Below are 19,134 nucleotides of genomic sequence, written 5' to 3'. Positions count from 1 at the left end.
TTACCTCCTGAGTCCCTAGGCCAGGCTCAAAAGCTGTACCTCACAAGAGCCGAACTCAGTTCATGTAACTAAGCTCTCCAGTAATAGCAAGCGAGGCGAGGGAACGCGCGAGTGAGAGCTAGCCCATCGCACTTACGTCTCCTTTCCGACTTGTGGTTCTTGCACGACTTCTCGCGACTCCCCCAAATAAGGAGCCTTATTACTCGCAGGTTAGAGAAGTGCAGTTTTTAACCTATTTAAGGTCGGCTGATTATATTTTGGTCGGCTGAGACGTTGTTCACGGCTGAAGAAAGCGTGACAAACCACTCATCCGATCCAAAATAAAATCAGGCTCAAACACGCTTTCAAATGAACCGAACTTAATTTTAATTAATTTGCCTTGTAAAGAAGCTGAGAAAAACGACCGGTCGCGTGCTTTTAAAAAAAAGTGACTGAAATTAGTTCGACAATATTTGAGCTAACGGCGAACTTAATAGTTATGGTCAAACCAAAATTTAGGTATTGTGCATGCGATGTACAGCGCTTGAACCAGGCCCTAGTCTTTATTTCGTTACAGATGAGCTAGCACTAACTCTGCTCCAAGTAGGTAACAAATCAGCTCACATGTACAACATAAATGCTGGTGAAAGAATGAGAGATGGTAAATTTTAAGCTTGGTGAGACAAATGTGAAAATGAATAATCAGCATGTCACGAGCGTGGGACAGAGAAAAAATCTGAGTCCCCGACAGGATTCGAACCTATGATCACCTGTTTAATATTCTTTGTCCCACGCTCGTGACATGCTGATTATTCATTTTCACAACATAAATGTTGCTTTTTCACAGTTTGGGTACCTAATCATTAGTAGTACCATTTTGCTATAATTTGTGCGAACGTTTGCCATGAATGCTGGGCAATTACACATTGCGACTGTCACAGACGTCAACTCGAAAGCCTTCTAACACCGATTTTCAGTTTTCAGTTTATTGAAATTGTCCTTAATTTTTGATGGAATGTGTTATCTATGTCCGAAATGTAAAAATTGGCAAGGGGGTCACCGAATTTGGTGCGGAGACAAAATGTCCGAACAATTCTTCTAATTTTACCCGGCGCTGATGTGGCTCTGATGTCTGTGAATCTAAACCCAATGCAACGAATCATTAAAATGCGATTTTATTAGCTTAATCTGCTAGTAAGCAAGAACAACAGATTTTGCATAGTAGCATTTTAGGTTCGCCACAAATTCAACGTTTGAGCCGGCAGCTAAACCGGGCGCACACGCTAGGTGGATGACTTGAAATTTTGTACTGCGCACAAAACAATTAGAGTAAATGTTTTTAAGATAGCATTACTGCTCGTTGAACAAAGAACACACCTACGATTTTAAGATATTAGAATCATTAGTGATGTCGATTTATTAATTTTTGTTTGAAATTCCTCAAGGTGGGTCCTAAAACTAATTTGAGGTCTACCGAGTGCTTAACAACACATCTTACAACATTCGGAAGCAGCTTCTTCGTTCCACCAAACAAGATCAACTTTGACAAGCTAAGCGTGCAGCAGCTACTGGATAGCCCACACGCCTTGATTTTTGTCTGTGTGATCCTGGGCCTCTACCTGGTATGTCTTATCCCTGCAAGAAGAGCAGATAAGAAGGATGCGCTTCAGGTAGGCTGTCATAGGTAGAGCAATAGATCAATTTTCAGGTGACGGCTATCTTGAAAACTTGCATGCTAAGAATTGCTTGAATATAGATCGCATTTCCACAGTACTTTTTAAGCAACTTCGATCTGCCGTTAATATTGATCTCAATCTGCCATATTATCGCCTTTTTAGAGGCCTTATTTGCTTTTCTGGGAGCAAAACGTTGGTGCTCACTTCCCGTCAATTTAAGAACTATTCCTTCAGCAAAAAAGGCTTTTAAGAAAAAACTATTTAAACTGCTTTTAAACCGACAGTGAACTTAAAACATTTAGACACCGTAAATAGTTTTTTTTCATTTTCAATTTTATCACGATTTTTAGTATGATAGTTTTTCATTTACCCACTTTTGTACATCGCTGCTGAAAAGCCCTCTGTAGGAAGCGCAATAAATGTATGTATGTCACGTGGTCTTTAAAGCGATAAACAAACCATGTGACATTACGTTCATCCCATGCACATGCAAAAATAGCGGTTATCTTGAACAATGTCCAGCTTTTGCGTTTCTTTTCCTGACAATAAACTACAACCGTCGGTATTATGGCAACAATAATCTACTGTAGCCGGCTTTCCTTGCGAGTTATTTAAGCCCCGTTTATATGAAGAAAACATATCTTGGGTAGAAGGTCACTCGCCTGACCGAGCTATCATCTGGTTGTGCTTTAATTGATGTTTTTTTTTTTTTTTTTTTTTTTTTTTTTTTTAACACGATTTCTTTCCTTTTATGTCTTTTGAATACTTGAAGACTGGAGTCACACCACTTCCAGACAATGATTCTCGAGATACGTACTGTTATGAGATACACGTCCACACAGGATTTATTCGCGGAGCAGGAACAAGCGCAGAAGTGTCAATTGTGTTAACCGGAGGTCTTGAAGAAACCGAGCCGCGAGTCTTGAAAGACCCAAACAGGAAAAATTTTAAAACAGGTTTGTATTTTTTCGTAAAATCTAAACTTAAGTTGAACGATGTTTGAAGTACATGCATGGAGCTCAGAACGAAAAAAAGAAAGGGAAAACCCTATAAACAAGCACCAACAGGTCGAATCTTAAATCTTGCTCCTCTTAGGGTCTCCATAGCCCAGTAGGTTAAGCGCACCCCAAAGAACCTAATCTCGTCAGTCCCTGATCTCAGTTGTGAATATTCAATTTCCCAACTTGAGAGCATACCTTCAGAGGTTTCACCGTTTTAGTCGTAAGTAGAGACGTGGAATCATTTCTTAACTTCATAAAATGTTGTTAACGTCGAGAGATTTGACTGTAAGTCAATTGATAACTTTCTTACGCTTTTCAGGCTCTGTGGATCCCTTCCTACTCACTGTGCCCCAGTCACTTGGCAGCTTAAAGCACATCCGGATATGGCACAATAACGGTGGGAATTACCCCTCGTGGAATCTCCTCAGGGTAATGATTCAGGATCTGCAGACCGATCAACGATGGTGGTTCGTCTGTGACGATTGGTTGGCTGTCGATGAAGGCGATGGCAAAATCGAGAGGATTCTGTATCCTGCTTCCAACAAAGACCTGACCAAGTTTAACGTACTGTTCACATCTGAAGTGAGGAAAAACCTAACTGACGGCCATATTTGGTTTTCAGTTGTTGCCCGGCCGGCGCGAAGTAACTTTACTCGCGTGCAACGTTTGACCTGCTGTTTGTCGATTCTCATGACGACGCTGATTGCTAACGCTATGTTTTACCAAGTGGGAGAAAACGAAACGCCTAAAAATGCCATCAGGATAATGGGATTTAGTTTTTCCATCCGGCAGGTTTCCATTGGAATCATGAGCAGCATGATCGTCTTTCCAGCAAATCTAATCATTGTGACCATATTCCGAAAAGCCAAACCAAAGGCAAGCCAATATGAAGTGAAGTCAGGACACATTGAAGGCGAAGATGTAGATATCGAGGCCGGGGAGGAAAAGAAAAAGAGTCCAAAGAAGTTTGCTTTACCACACTGGTTCGTGTACGTAGCATACGTCATCGCATTTATCGCCACTTGTACATCAGCGTCATTTGTGATCATGTATGGAATGGAGTTCGGACCACAAAAATCTGCACAGTGGCTTTCATCAATAACGATATCTTTCATACAAGACGTGCTCTTTACACAGCCTATTAAAGTGTTCATCATGGCAACCCTGTTCGCCCTTCTTATAAAGGACCCGAAAAAGGCCGAGCAAGAGTCGTTTGCGGACGCAAACACCCTCGCGAACGATGAGGAGTGGCTACAGAAAAACACTGAGGATCTCGATCCCGAAACGCAACAAACCCTCAAGCAACTGATAAATGATAAACCTCCAGACGAGGCTAAGCTAGAGATAGAGCGCAAGTTAAGAATGAAAGAAAGACAAATGGAATCCATTATTCGGGAAATTGCATGGTATGTTATCTTCCTACTGGTCCTCCTGACAATCGCTTATGGCAACCGAGATCTGACAACTTCCAAGGTGACTAAATACATGAAGGACACATTTGAAGATAGCGTTCATGGAGAAAACGTTACATACGGAAAGGTAAGTGCTTCTAAGGCTCAGCTCACGCTATACCGAATAGCTTTTGGGCCAACACGAGAACCATAACGGATAGGGTTTCTATTCACACATAAGAACTGTGATTTCCAACCGCATTTCTGTAACGTAGCGACGTTGCGGCGTGCCGCGCCGCGCCGATCTCGAAAGTGGAGCGTCACATATAGGATAGGTCCTGTGCCGTACTTTGGTCCAGTGTGAACAGATATTCCTTATAGCTGGAGTGAATAAGCAGCTAGCGAGGACTGGAAGCCACTGAGAGGGTAGAAAATATTCGAGGGTAGCGATTAGGATTGATCCGGGGGTGTACCAAACCCTCTTGGCCAACCGCTCCGACGCGATTTTGATGTGTGTAAACGGTTTGACCCAGGCCTTTGCTGTTCATACCATATGGGATAGCTTTTATTGTCGACACGAAATGCTCTCCGGTAAAGTGTAGACACAGCCTAAGCCTTTGCACCTCGGGAGCTCGTGGGTTTGATAACAGAAGCTGGACTTGTCCTAAGGGCCTTTAAAAAAACTGGGAAGAAGGTAGATGTTGGCTTTTCACTGCTGCACATGGCTTGTCCTTCGCATTGCAATAATCTCGTAGCAATAGAATAGTAATTATGTCACCATCAGGGCCGAGTTGTTCAAAGCTGGGTTAAGATAACCAGGGTTAGTGCGAGATTTGAATTAAGATTTGAAAGCTTAAAAAACATGTCAGTTTTATTTCTTTTAGTCTGCAAGATGATGATTGGAAGTTCTAAAAATAACAGAGAAAATTATCCGAGAAAATGCTTTCGAACAAAAGAAAAAGAAACCAGGGTTAAATTTAACCGCTAGTCGGCCTTTGAACAACTGGGCCTAGGAGTTACATAAACTTTGTCGTCTGTAGCACTTGATGCTAAATACATTCTCACTTAGCTAGTAAAGTCAGCTAGTATACGTAAAATTAACAATATTGTTACTAGTGACATTTTGTGGCTGCCGGAGCTGGCAGGCCTTATTGACGGAACAAAGCCGAGAACAATCCAAAAGTATTTATAATAAAAATTCAAGGAAGTAAAAATTTGGCAACAAATAAAATACGCGTAAACTGGTTTCAAAGATCACTCGGGCAAAATTTCCTTTAAAGGTTTGCATCGGTTTCGAATTTCATCAGTGAGGGCAATTCCTGAAGGATAAAAACGATCACATCACGATCACGATCATGTTCGTAATGGCCATTGATATTTATATGTGTTTAATTCAATTGGTTTCAGGTGCACGAGATTAGCCATTACTGGACTTGGATTAGAACTATATTCATACCTTATCTGATGCCTCGTAAATACTACAATAACAAAACAGATTATGACAGAAGATTCCTTGCAGATACTCCAACGGCCTTCCTTTTAGGCGTGGTCCGACTCAGGCAGCTCAGAATCAAGAAAGGTATGGACATGTGATTTGATTTACTTTTTTTACTAAAAAAAAAGATAACCATGGGGGTTAAGAGCGGATTCTCCAGTTTACCCACGGCAGTATTTATAGCTCAGATATTTCACTATATTTGCCAGTGGGGCCAAGCAAATAAATTAAAGCAAACTAAAGAGGGTGAAAACCCCCGTGAACTGGCCGGAGGCAAACTAGTTAGCTATTTACAAGCGTAGCCGGAGATTTGAACTCGGGACTAACATGGACTGAACAAATCCAGCAAGTGGTTAGGGCGAGGCTTGAACTCAGCACCTCCAGATTTCAAGTCCAGTGCTCTAAACGTCCAACCGGGCCGCCTACACTTTAAGACCATCCTTCCTCCAAGGTCTCTCTTCTTCTGGCGAGAAAGATTTAAGGCCTTACCTCCAGTTGTATGTCTTATCTTGTATACAGTGCATTTTCCCAACGAGTTTCATTTGGTGGATGGTATCTAATACGGAAGCCCTTGCTGATAAAGGGGATGAGTAAAAAATTGCAGTCTTATTTATCTTGTCAAGAAATTACTTATAAACAAGAAAACCTCAGCCTCTTGAGAAACAAGACAGTATACCAACCTCGTTCCCAGGGATCTCTCCTACCCGTCCCTACGGAGGGTAGGGAAGGGATAGAGAACAGGATAGAGAACCTGGAAACCAGATTGGACAGTATACATCTTAATATCTACAGTTAGATTTAAAAAATATAGATTTTGAAAAGGTTTGTTAACTGGACAGGTCTCAAAAATCCCAATTGCAATCCACTTTTCCCATCCGTGTTTTTCAACTCAGTCTTGAATTAAATACTCGTTTTTAATCTCAATCTTCTTGCAATGTTTTCATCTCGGGATATTGATCTCTGTTGCAGATACCTGCGTTTTCAAACGTTACTTTTTGTACTTCATCCACGAGTGCAATGATTTCTATAGCATTGATGAGGAGGACAGAGGCTCATATCTACCTGGCTGGAAAGTCAAACCTATGACATCAAATCAAAGCCTGCTTACGAACAGTAAACCAGACCCTTGGATGTACCAGACGGGCTCACAACTGAACACGTATCCGTACTGGGGTTACAAGGCGACATACAGCGCCGGGGGTAAGATAAGGTTGTTATGGTGTGGTAATTAGGGAGCTTAATTAGGAAGCAGGAGGCTTCCAATCTTAGATCCGACACTAATATTAATATTCACATATTGAGAAAAGGCGCATAAATAAATTGATAAAGTACACTTCAATGTTGCTAAAGCTCGTTCAATTTCACTGCAGGTTTTGTCCAGGAATTACCCAATAACGAAAGCGAGGCCCTAAATGCAATCCAAAACCTGAACGACACTAATTGGCTGGACCGTTACACTCGAGCTATCTTCTCCGAGTTTGCCATTTACAATGCCAATACCAACTTGTTCAGTGTGGTGACTCTATTATTTGAACAACTGCCAACGGGAAGTCTGACGCCCTACCCAAGCATTCTAACGCTCCGTCTCTTCCGGTATGTCGGTGGTGAAATGTACTTCGTCTTGACCTGCGAAATTGTATACCTCTTGTTTTGTATATATTTTGTATTTAAGGAGATAAAACAGTTTGTAAAGAAAGGCAAGGAACATTTAAAGAACCCGTGGAGCGTACTGGAAATCTTCCTGACATGCCTTTCCTTGACTGCAGTGGGCTTGTACTTTGCCAGGCTGGCTTTCACCAAGCGTGCGTTAAAAGCAATGAATAATAATCTTGGAACAAGCTTTGTAAGTTTCCATTACACTGCGTTCCTAGACGAGTGGTTCAAGTGCATAATCGGGATCATCGTTTTCCTCTCGTTCCTGAAAGTGTTTCATTTGCTGCGTTTCAACCGACGAATGTCAATGCTTCAGCAAGTTCTAAAGCGATGTTTCACCCAGTTGATGTCTTTTATGATTATGTTTGCCCTAGCGTTTCTCGCATTCGCATTGCTTGCAACCCTTGTTTTTGGGCAGATCATGGAGGGTTTTGGAACGTTCTTGGATAGCTGCGCTTCTCTAATGGACACATTACTCGGTAAGCCTGCATTGAAAGAAATGTCTCAAGCCAATCGTATCATTGGACCCATCTTCTTCTACAGCTACACAGTGTCAATAGTGTTTATCCTCATCAACATGTTTGTCACCATAATTAATGATACTTTTACTGAGGTTCGCAGTGATGTAGAAAAGCAGTCGAACGACTATGAAATAGTAGACTTTATGGTTCACCGCCTGAAGAAAAATATTGGCAAAACAGTCGGCCACGCCATTCATCCCATCTACAAAGAGCCAAAGTCTGATCTGGAGCTCAAGTTTGACAAAATCGTCGACGACGCCGACAATGTCATCCATTTTATGAGAAACATTACATTTGAAGACTTCCGTAAAACTCGATGGTTCCAAAACGAAAAATGCACTGAAAAGAAGAAAAACCTGATACGATTGTTAATGGAAGTGGACTGGGATTATTATGAAGATGAGCTCTGTGATTCCATTCCTGTTTTTGAACGGTTTCTTAGCGAACGTAGCGAAGAGGAATTGGAGGCAATGCTGCAGTCCTATAGACAAAAGCGTATGGTGGAGGATCTGGTATTCGATAAAATCAATGGTGAAGATAGCTCCTCCCAAAGCGACAGTGACAGTGATGATAGCAGCGACGGCCATGATAATACAAGCGACGATGAACAATCGAGTAACGACGAAAATAGATTGGAAACTGAGCCTTATGCCGAAAGTGACCGACGCCCGTCAACTTCAACATACAGTACTTCATCAACGAGCTCAGCTAAAGTTCCAGGAACTGCAGCTAGAGTGTTGACTCCTGCTCTAATAAATACTGATGTGAGACCAGAAACTGTAGTGGAATTAGAACAACATGTTGAGGAAAACAGGAGGAAAAGTTCATTTGCTGATCAGGGAGTGTCTGACAATAAACTTTTGGCAATTCTTGAGGACGTACAGCGCGATGTACAAAGTCGGTGCGCCACAGACGCGGAGTTGGACAGCATTTTATATGAAGATACGTTCACTCCACGGAGATGCGACAGTAATCCAGAAACCTCCTTCGCAGACAAGAAAACGAAAAAGCGAAAGAAGACTGCAGAATTGCCAGTCGAAGAAAAGACGATCAAAGAAGCTTGGGTTACCGTAAGTCTTACCGCTAAAGAACCCGACGACGCATACGAAAATACGACAGAGGGAATGGATGGTGAACAAAATGCGAAAGCTAAAAACAAAATGGGAACCGAAACTGCTTCTGAAGTAGAGGAGAAACAAAACAAACGCGTAAAGAAGAAAGGAAAGCAAAATGGAGAGGACCATATGAGTGCCGTAGAAGACGGCGAAAGAAAACTAGACAAAACTGAAAAGAAAAAGAAAAAGGGTCAAGATGGAGTTGATGTGGGTGCCGAAGATAACTTGCAAGAAGAAACAAGAGACGGTGGAGGAACTAAGAGGAAAAAGAAGAGCGCAGCTTCGCTGAGTTTAGAGGTTATTGGCGAATGGGATAAAAAAGAAAAGACCGGACCTGAGGAAACAAAGAAGAAAAAGAAAAAGAAAACCATAGCTGAAAAAGCCAAAGAAGACAACGGCGAGAATGGCAGCGAGGAGGAAGTCGAAAGAGAATCCAGAAAGGAAAGCATGGAGATATCCGCAGCAGACGAAGAGAGACCGAGAGAGGGTGAGAGGAGGAAGAAGAGAAAAAAGAAACAAGAAGCTATGAAAGAAAAAGGAGAAGAAAAGACAAAGGGAGACGTCGACGAGGAAACAGAAACAAAGAAAAATTCGAACGAGTTCAGTGAAATGTTTGAAGAAGTGTTGGGCTCTAGCTGCGAAGATCAAACCGGGCTAAAAAAGATAAAGAAAAAAGGCAAAGCAAAGAAAAAATTGGTCTTGGAAGGGGAAGACGGGTCAAGTTTGTTTAAATCTGGCGGCACTAGTTATGGAACAGGGGAGGAGCAAAAAGAAAGAAAGTTTTCGTTGGACGAATCCAGTGTTGAAAGGAAGCAAAGCGTAGCATGAACATTACTGTTTAAGTGACATAAAGCAGAACTTTTCAAGGCTTCAAACATAGCGTGCGTTTTTTTAAAGGATTACATCTCGTGTTTTTTCCTTCTTTTTAATTGTTATTTAACTAGCCTTCACGCCTGTTGATGTTCGCGCGAAGGAAAATGTTCTCTTTTGTCTTAAGCTAGTCAAGCGTTCCTTGATCGTAGCACCAAAACAAAGGCTTTACGTCAGCTATGACAGACTGAATTTGCTTGTGAGCAACGTTGTTCCAATGAAATTCATGTGACGTCCGATTCCCAAGGGAATGTTTCCCCACTGAAAACATCACAAATGGAGTTTATTGGTAGCATACACGTATATTAGAAATTTGTCAAGCACCAGTTTTCTAGCAGCTTTTGCGGTAGGCGCATGGGGTATGCGATAAGTCAACTTTCAACTGTAAACTGACGGGAGTTAAAGTTAGAATTTAAAAAAGGCGATCAAAAACACTCTGGAGAAAGCTATTGGTCGTTTTCACCAGATTAGAATCATCTGTCTCAGAGAGAAAATCCATCCATTTAAATAGACGGATTAACAAAGGGATAAGTCGGGCAGGATATTCGTTTAACATCAACAACTTCCCCTTTAAGATCGATCATCCACTCGATATCACTGAGCGGACATTTGCAACTTTTTGCAAATGGGTGAGGCTGTTCATATTTTTTAGCCTGTGCCAGGCTCTCAAATAGTAAAGTGGGGACGTTTTAAAAGGAGCAAAGTTAAAATAAGACGCCCGCGACTTGGGAAAGGGGGCAGTGGCGGCGGGAAAAATGGCTGTCTCTCCCCAGCCCCCGCGCGTTTTTCGCATTTCTTTTTACTGAACGACTTTTCACCACTATCTCGGAGCCTGGAACAGGCTAATTTTTTTTTACCCTCTGAACCGCTGATTTTCTTAATTTTGAACCGAACAGTTGTCGTACACATGACACATCAACGTTGTAAAGAGGCCCGCGTTTTGAAGGGGTGTTTGTTTTGGGAGCTTATAGAAAACTTTATATGAAACAAGGTACGCGTTAAAAATGTGCCAAATGTACACGTATGCTGCAAATAAATTAGGCTCAAGGTGTGGTAAAACGGGCAACAAAAGCGTGCAATTTGTTTTGAAACATTGCTGCAAAACGAGTTGAGAAGCGACGTTGCGCGTTTTATTAGCCACGTTCAAACCTGTCCTGCAACAAATGGTTGCAAAACTTTGTTGCAGAAAGTAGGGAATACGACCGTACCTCTGCTTTTTAAAACAAAACCTGTACTGATGTTGCGCGTTTTAGCTACCCCGGAAAAACTTGTTTGACAGCAAGTGACGCAACTCCCGCGTAATCTTAACCAATCAAATGTTTGAACGTGGGTGGTAAAACGCGCAGCAAAGCTTTTCAACTCGTTTTAGCTGCATGTTGTAAAACAAGTTGCACGTTTTCTTTCCCGTTTTACTAAAGCTTTAGTTGAGATCATCAAGCGAAGCAGTCGTTGCTTTAATATACACCTCATTTGTAAAAGAATCCGGTGGAAAGTACCATCAAGGAACGATATGAAGCTGTTTTTTCTTTTGTAGAAATGTATGTGGTCAAAATATGCCTAGTGTAATGATAACAGAGATCACTTAAATGTAGAAACGTTATTACGACAAAAATCAGATCTTTGGCCAAAACCAGAACTTTCATAACTTACGTAGAAGAGAAGATTTCGCAAGACATTGTAGAAACAGTTATTATTAGAGTAATTAAACTTAAATAGAAAATATATTTACGCGTGTCTATCTTGTTTTAATTGCTTTAAAATTAGAAAAGTTTCAAATAAGGCAAGCACATTTTTCAGCGACATTCTCACTCACTGCTGTCGTCGCCGTAATGCACCTATCAATGTAAACCCCGTGTGGGGGGGGGGGGGGGGGGGGAGTGAGAGCAAGGGGTGGCGATTTGACAAATTTTAAAATTTTTCGATCAAATTCCCCAAGGTGGGAAACGAAAGGTCAATCAAAAGTGTCAAAAAAGCCCCTACCCCAGGGGAAAAAATCTAAACAAACAATGCTATAATACTATGTAAAACGAATAAAAGAACATTTCAAACACGTTGTTACTACTTTTATTTACGGTTAACGGAAGTTCCATTAAATTACTCGCTGTAATTAAGTATTTTCTCTCTCCACTAGCATCTCTTATCTTGAACAACAAAATCACTCCAGGGAGATTGACCGTGCTATATAATATTAATAAAACGTAAAATGCTTTATAACATCTGCTCAACATGTCGGAACAGGTCGGATCAGTGACCCATAAAAAATCTTCTGACTTTCATGGTGGAATTTGATTCCAATCGAGTTTTCCAATCAGATGGGAACTTGAAGATAAAAACTTTCTCAAAATAGACATTATCTGTTTAGATGACAGTGTAAAGTATCGGATTATGGCGATTAAAACAAATGAAAACTTCATACCTTTCTCCAACAGCGTGACTTTCAGGAAGCCTCGAGGGACGGACTGGGTAACTGCTTCTGAATTGATACCAGGCTTCTGTCGGTCAAAGTCAAATGTCCCGACCCCGGGGTCGCTTCACACGATCAAAAGCCCGACAGCGGGGATAGTCCCAGGCATCAAATCCCCTCCCCCTGCCCGCACTCCTCCCCCCCCCCCCCCCCCCCCCACGGGATTTACATTGATAGGTGCATAATAGCTTAGGCTTCGTCGAAACGAACTGAACCGGGGCAGCCGACACTTTGCATGGAATTCTCGTTAATTTTTGAATGGCTAACGAGATTTCAAATTTCGATACCTTTGAAATGCTGAAAATGTACTAATAGAGGCTCTCTTTTCGTGATATGTACTGTGAGCTCGCAAGAACATACCACGAAAGACTAACTTCTTCTCGCAGGGTGTTTTACGCAAATTTGTGACCGATTTGAGACAGGATTGGTCGAAGAGCTTGACCATGCTAAAAGCAAAGCCCTCGAAAGTACTTTTAAAAGTTTTTTGTCCTACGTTAGACACAAGAAACTACAAGATTTTTTACCGGAGCCACTGCATTGGTTGCCTCTAGACCGGCTAACTTTCCGCAAAGGAAAAAGCAAGCCTAAGTTAGATAAGTTCCTTCACCCTCCCTTATCGAATCTCCCCTCCCCTTGCCCCAGAGTCTACAGAGACGGACGGAATGGTTTCTATTGATGTTTTTAGCAATGCAATGGGACTTTGTTGCGCGCATTTCGTGTGCGGAAGCTCTACTATGAACCCGACAAGGTAGGAAACGTGGAGTGTTATGAAAAATTCTATGATTTTATTGCTTGAGTTTGCACTTAGTATTATGAGTACGAACATAGATCCTGGAGTGCTTTTATTTGCGTGACACTGGTTTATCGACAAAGCTCTAGCTAATGCTTACGTCTAAAATACCCTTCAGGTAAGGACAATTCAAAACTTAATTTTCGTTTGTTTTTGGTCCAGCAATGTATGGTATCTGGACCGGCAAATTTTGCACAAGTTAGCCTTAAATTCATGTCCAATTTAAAAGTATTCTTTGCTCCACAATAAAATTTACCTTCTATACCAAGATAAAACTGAGCCACGAAATATTTTAAATACGTTGACTAAAGGCTTAGTTACCAAGGAAAGCATCGGCCGTAAGCAACTGGCTAGACTGCAAAACAAACGTTATTTATTTATTTTTTTGCTCAAAATCAGTTTTTCAAAGGTGAGGGACCGATATGTGACTTTTCCACGAAGCACGCAAGCTTCGTTAGGCGAGAAAATTTTTTCCGTTTCTTCCCAATCTAACACTCCGTTTCACCCCCACCCTAAGATTAACTTTCGTTTGACCGCTTGCGCTGTCTTGGCCTACGCAAAAGTACAGACTGTTCTGCAGTCTAGCAAAGGGGAAATACGTCGCCTACACCATCACTTAATTTCACAGAGCTTCCTCAGGCCCTTACAGGACATAATTTACTTTTTTTTATGCAATTTTTCAACTTGAAGGCCTATTGCTTTTTGGACTTCTTCGTCCATTATGGAGTCAACAAACTCTTTGATGTCCTCTTCGCGCCTGTTTTCCAAAGCCTCCACGGCATCTTTACGCATAACCATCTTAGTCAGTTGCATGTTCCTCCCTGCATGAGGAAAATTAATGAAGAACAGTAGAAGGAATATGCTATTTCCGCGAGTAAAGAGGAGAGTGGAAAAAAACGAAGACGTATAACACAAACTCCATGCAAATATTGGGACTATCGCCTATTTTTGCTTTTAAATTTCTCGCCTGCTGCTCTTTTTCGGTTGTTTCTTTAGTTAAAAATCCGGCAACATTATTTTGTGTCGAATGCTTTAAACCACCTTAAAAATTTCATAGAACTATTCAAAATGGTGTCACGCTGGTAAAACATGGGAATTTTAGTCTTAGGTCATATTCTTGTGCAATAAAATCGTTTCGCTTGCTTTTACTTTAAACTGTTTTAAGAACATTTCTCAAGAAAACACTGTCAATTCATTCAGTTGCGATTTGGCTTCATCTATCAGCTTCTCTTTCGGTACAACTTTGTCCATCATTCCAATATCTAGGGCTTCTTTAGCAGTGTATCATCGCTTACTGCTTAAGATCGCCTTTTCAGCAGCTCCTTTGCCAACAACAGCTGCAAGATTGTTAAAAACCCTAAAAATAAGTAAATAAATAAATAAATACTAAGTACAGTTTAATAAACAAGCTAGACAATTTTAACAAGTTTAAGAACAAAAAGTAGGCTATTGTGTACAAGATTTGATAAAACACAAAACGCAAGATCGATGAAAATCTTCACGATTTTCCTCTACTCACTATAGACCTGTTCAATACCCCAACAATCGTTGGGTTTTGCAGAAAACTTGGAGCTTAAAAGAAGCTAATAAAACTCTACTTTTGTTTATTTAGTCTTCAAAAAATATCAACACATGCACCCCTGGACCACACCCTTGTACCACTTATGACGTCATCAATTTTAAACCCTATGGGAAACTTTGAAAACCCGACTTGTGCAGAGGGGTGAGACCTTGCAAACAATACTGAAATCAGTGCGATTCTTTCAAACGGGTCAGAGAAAGTGAAAAAAATCATGTCACTTCGACCGGAAGATTCCGATGAAAATCTTACTCTACTTCTCACTTGTACTTCCTTTGAAATAATTTCACGATCCTCGGAGCTTTCGCGAAAACATTTTCTCTTTTTCGCTAGATGTTGACTAGAAAACGGCTTCACTAGTGTGTACTTGCCATTACTGACAAACTTACCAGAAAGGTGGCGGAACACCCTAAAATAGAAAACAAAAAGTTGAATAAAGTATAAAAAAAGTATTGTGACATTCGATAAAATTTTTGGCCACTAGCAGGCTACAATTTTTAGCTATGGCGGGAGTAATATCTTAGCTCCTCCCACCTGGTCTCCCCACAGCAGACAAAAGTTAGTAAATGAGTAAATAACAAATGAAAAAAAAAAAAGATAAGATTAACGACTACGATAGATAAATAAAATTAATCAAATAAAAAGATTAAGAAATTGCAAAAATAAAAAAAATAAAAAAACATGATATCAGTCAAGAAGTAGAAAGTCAAGGACAACACTTTGTCTCACACATGTTACAAACCAGGTGATAAAACTCATGTTAGATAACATAACTGCTAAATTGACCAATGTAAGGCAATCCAAGACAGCCTTGGATTCTGCATTTCACACCGTGGATTCTGGATTCCAGATACTTGATTCCAGTCTTTGAAAGTTAAAATTGGATTCTGGATTCCAATTTTCCGTGGGATTCCAGATTCATTGAGCAGTATTCCGGATTCCAAAGCCCAGGATTCCGGATCCCACAAGCAAAACGTTCCCAGATTTCGGAATTCGAATTCCCTTACATGGGGCGATGCTAAAATAAGCGTCAGTACAAGTTATTCTACATGTTAAACTAAGCCATCAGTTTGTGTAAAACTCACTGCCTCTGTCTCCACTAGTCCAATTGTGGGTCCTTCAGCCATGATACGGTAATCACAGGCTAAACTCAAAACACACCCCCCCTGCTAGTGCATGTCCCTATCAAAACAGAAATGCCACAATTATCCACTTCTCTTTTATTTTTTTTTTTCTTGTCCTAATGTCATACAAGTGAATTCAAAATACAACAAGGGTAAAGAAAAAAATAACAATAGTAAGTAGGCAGTAAAATAACAATATCACATATAATTCTAACAGTTTTTGCAGACTACATCATAGAGCTTTGATCAAGAACCATAATGACTTAGACCTAGACATAATGACTTACCCTAGAGTGACTTTTTCTTCTATAGTCAATAGACCATTTTTACAGTTGTATACTGTTTTTGCTTGCCCTTACTGGAAATGGCCCCGCTTTGTTTGGAATGTGACTGATTTTCGATGAAAAGCATCATCACATTATGCGTTAGAATGCCGAGGCTTTTTACCAAAACAAAGTTACTGCTATATAGCCTGTTGCTTGCACCCAAAGGCCATGTTACTTAAAAGCGCAAATGTAAAACTGGACGTAACAGGAAAAAAATGGCTGTTCTTAACAGAGTTAATTTCCCGCTTAAACTAAATAATGTCTATGAGATACACTTACATTTATTGCAGCAACAGTGAGTAGTCTTGAGCCATACACGCGAACCACATCTCCTGGAAAGCTTGCCAAAAAGTTGAAAGTTGCTTCTCACTAGAAGGCTTGTAAACTTCTTTCACAAGATCAAGGCCAGTAGAGGATACTTTGGGAAGGCCCTGATTAAATATTGATTTTGTCACTGACAAAGGGTGGTGGAAAAAACACTGAACCTCAGTCCATGCCGAACTACCCCCATGGACTACTCATATGGACTACCCTAAAATAGACTTTTTAATGTCACTGACATTTTGTAGTGATTAAAGCTGGTGAGGACAGTGAGCGAATCTGGTTTCACCAGGATCATTACTGGGAAAATTGACCTGAAACTTGATTCACGCAGTTTCCTAACACTAATGAATAAACTTCAGTGGTGTAGTCCATGCTTAAGGGCGGGTGGTCCATATGGGTAGTCCAAGGACTGGGGGGTCAGTGTTTTGTCCATCACCCTGACAAAGGCTCCATAAAGTGCTATGTAAGTGCAGCTGGTGGCCACTCTCCACCAACTTCCCCAAGCTTTATAGCTTATGACTGAAATTATTTCCAAACTCTTTACATGAAAATTTTGAATTTTGTCATGTATTCTTAAGAAGCAAGTGCTGGCACACGGTCTGGAGGTTTCAGCTTGTAAGTACCATGAGGAGTAAAATAGCCGTTGTAACAATTTAAGTTTTGAACCTGCCTGACTTGTCGGATCTGGCACAGATCTTCAAAAATACTGTAGCACCAGGGAAATACATTGTAAACCCTGATGATGGAAATTGCTTGCCATGCAATGGAGCACTGTTTCCCCCTTTTCACCATTATGACTGTGTTAACAGATTTACTGTTTATTAGCAAAATGAACTGCATCATTAATCACAGAATAGAGCATCCTTTTCACTCACCTCAAAATGTCACACAGGAGAAAAATTTTAACTACAACAATCTAGAGGTATATATCAGGTTGGAGAGACTCTTTGTCGTCAAGTTTAATCACCTTAAATTAAGATCTGTCATTGCTATCTATAGTATTACATAAACTTTACTTGGCTACATGTATACTACCTAAATTACTAATTGGCTTGTTATTTGACTAAATGTTACTTACAGAGGTGATGATAATTCCACAGCAGTCTTGATCATTTTCTATTTGATCCAAATTTTCATTTATTTCCTGTAAAAAGTCTAAACTAAAGCTGTTAACTGGCTTTCTGTTCAGCTCTAGGACAGCGACTTTCCCTTGTTTTTCAACATTTACATGTGATGACATTCTCCTCACATGATGACAGCCCATGCATAGTACTGCAAACAAAACCAATAAAAAAGGTAATTTGCTTCACACAATGAATATCTCCTTAAGGCCGCCTGGGTAGATTTGCCTTGCAAGTATATAGAGGATGTTGTCACTTTAAAAAAAGTTCTTTGTATCTTATAGGCTGAGTAGTGTAGTATTATATACAGTGAACAAAGAGATCAGTCTATGCATTGAACAGCTACTTAAAGAGTTTAAAAACAATGGAATACACGAAAAAAGGTTAGAAAGTGGTTCAAGTTGCTTATAAGAGGTGGCTGTAAAATTACTAGAGATTCCAGTTGTATACATGTACATTTAAAGGGCTACGACAATTTTGGAGTTTTAATATGAGCAATGGTTGTGGGAGGTTGTGCACACAAAAAAAACAAGCTACAATAGGTTGGTGAGGTCAAACCCAAATCCACTGAATGATTTAGGGTAATTTGTATATAAGAGCAAGTGAAGTGAAATAGACATGTATCGCTGTGGCTGTAAACGCAACATTTCCTCAAAGTTGTTTTCCTTTTGAAAGCATAAATTCACATGAAAGAATTATGATTCACAAAAAAATATAAAATGAAACAAAGCAAATCAAAAAGTCGTAAAAGAGCCAGGCTATTTTAGTTTGATGGAAACAATAGATAGCAGTAATTTGCATACTGATCAAAACAACTTCTAGCGCAATTTAAAACCATTCAACTTCACATTTGTTTTTCTGGAATTCTATACATTCCGCTGGCTTAAATACTTAAAATATTTTATAAAGTCAAAATAATTAACAAGTTGAGCGATTGCATTTCCTAATAAAAGGAGACAGTAGCACAAAAGCTTTGAATTATCGATTTGCTTAAGTTAACTTTGCATCATGGAAACGAATAAGCTAACACTTCACTGAGAGAGTCAAAGGACACGAAATGCCGCGGCAATCCTTTGTGAGCCCACAAATAGTCATGGGAACTGCAATTTTACCGTTGACGAAGATCAATAGAAAGTATTCTGTAATGTGAGGGGTCCTAAGGTGCTGGTGACCTCTCCCCTTCCTCTCCCCTTGTTAATAAAACACCATACACAGCACGTTATAGCAGATCAACTGCAAATAACTGTCTCTCATTGCTGGACATTGTCTATCTGGAGTTTACCTCCATGCAGTCAGGTATAACTAATCATACTACAGTTGAAACTCCTGTAAGTTACTTCAAACAATGCTTTCTGATCAAAACTTCCACCTCTGCCAATAGCAGCGAACACCTCCCCCACAACAGGAATGATATCAAAGAGTTTGCGGAACATTTTTGAGCGACGCTCATCAACTGCAAGTGGACTTTTTGCAATCTTGGGCATGATTTTGAGCAAATTTTCTGGCCAAATTATCTCTATGAGAAAAAGACACTTGGGAATACTTGCAGGTAGTCTTTACTTGTAATTAATCGCTTTTCATTTAAAAATAAAATTTGTTGTTGTGGTTGAATACAAATTTGGTAGCATCATGTCATACTAAAAGGGAAAAGGCTTCAACTCACTTCTGATTGACACGTGTCACTCAAAAAGGTGTTTGCTCAAAC

At 40.3% G+C, this 19,134-nt stretch overlaps 1 protein-coding gene and 1 pseudogene across 1 annotated transcript in view; one reads left to right on the top strand and one right to left on the bottom strand.

Annotated features, from left to right (window-relative positions):
- LOC140941819 (uncharacterized) overlaps positions 1 to 11,423 on the top strand; it is a 62,070-nt gene extending 50,647 nt beyond the window's left edge. The window contains exons 21-26 of the mRNA XM_073390829.1: positions 1,425 to 1,649; positions 2,428 to 2,611; positions 2,976 to 4,195; positions 5,455 to 5,626; positions 6,512 to 6,742; positions 6,913 to 11,423. Of these exons, the coding sequence (XP_073246930.1) occupies positions 1,425 to 1,649; positions 2,428 to 2,611; positions 2,976 to 4,195; positions 5,455 to 5,626; positions 6,512 to 6,742; positions 6,913 to 9,659 (4,779 nt within the window). The 3' untranslated portion in view covers positions 9,660 to 11,423. The remainder of the gene's footprint in view (positions 1 to 1,424; positions 1,650 to 2,427; positions 2,612 to 2,975; positions 4,196 to 5,454; positions 5,627 to 6,511; positions 6,743 to 6,912) is intronic.
- A 1,507-nt stretch (positions 11,424 to 12,930) lies between these two features.
- Positions 12,931 to 18,913, bottom strand: LOC140941818 (enoyl-CoA delta isomerase 1, mitochondrial-like; annotated as a pseudogene).
- Positions 18,914 to 19,134: the final 221 nt, after the last annotated feature.

The sequence above is a fragment of the Porites lutea genome, chromosome 6 (genome assembly GCF_958299795.1).
Source record: "Porites lutea chromosome 6, jaPorLute2.1, whole genome shotgun sequence".
Taxonomy (NCBI): Eukaryota; Metazoa; Cnidaria; class Anthozoa; order Scleractinia; family Poritidae; genus Porites; species Porites lutea.
Note: the sequence above shows the minus strand (reverse complement) of the source record. Positions and strands in the feature narration are given on the sequence as shown.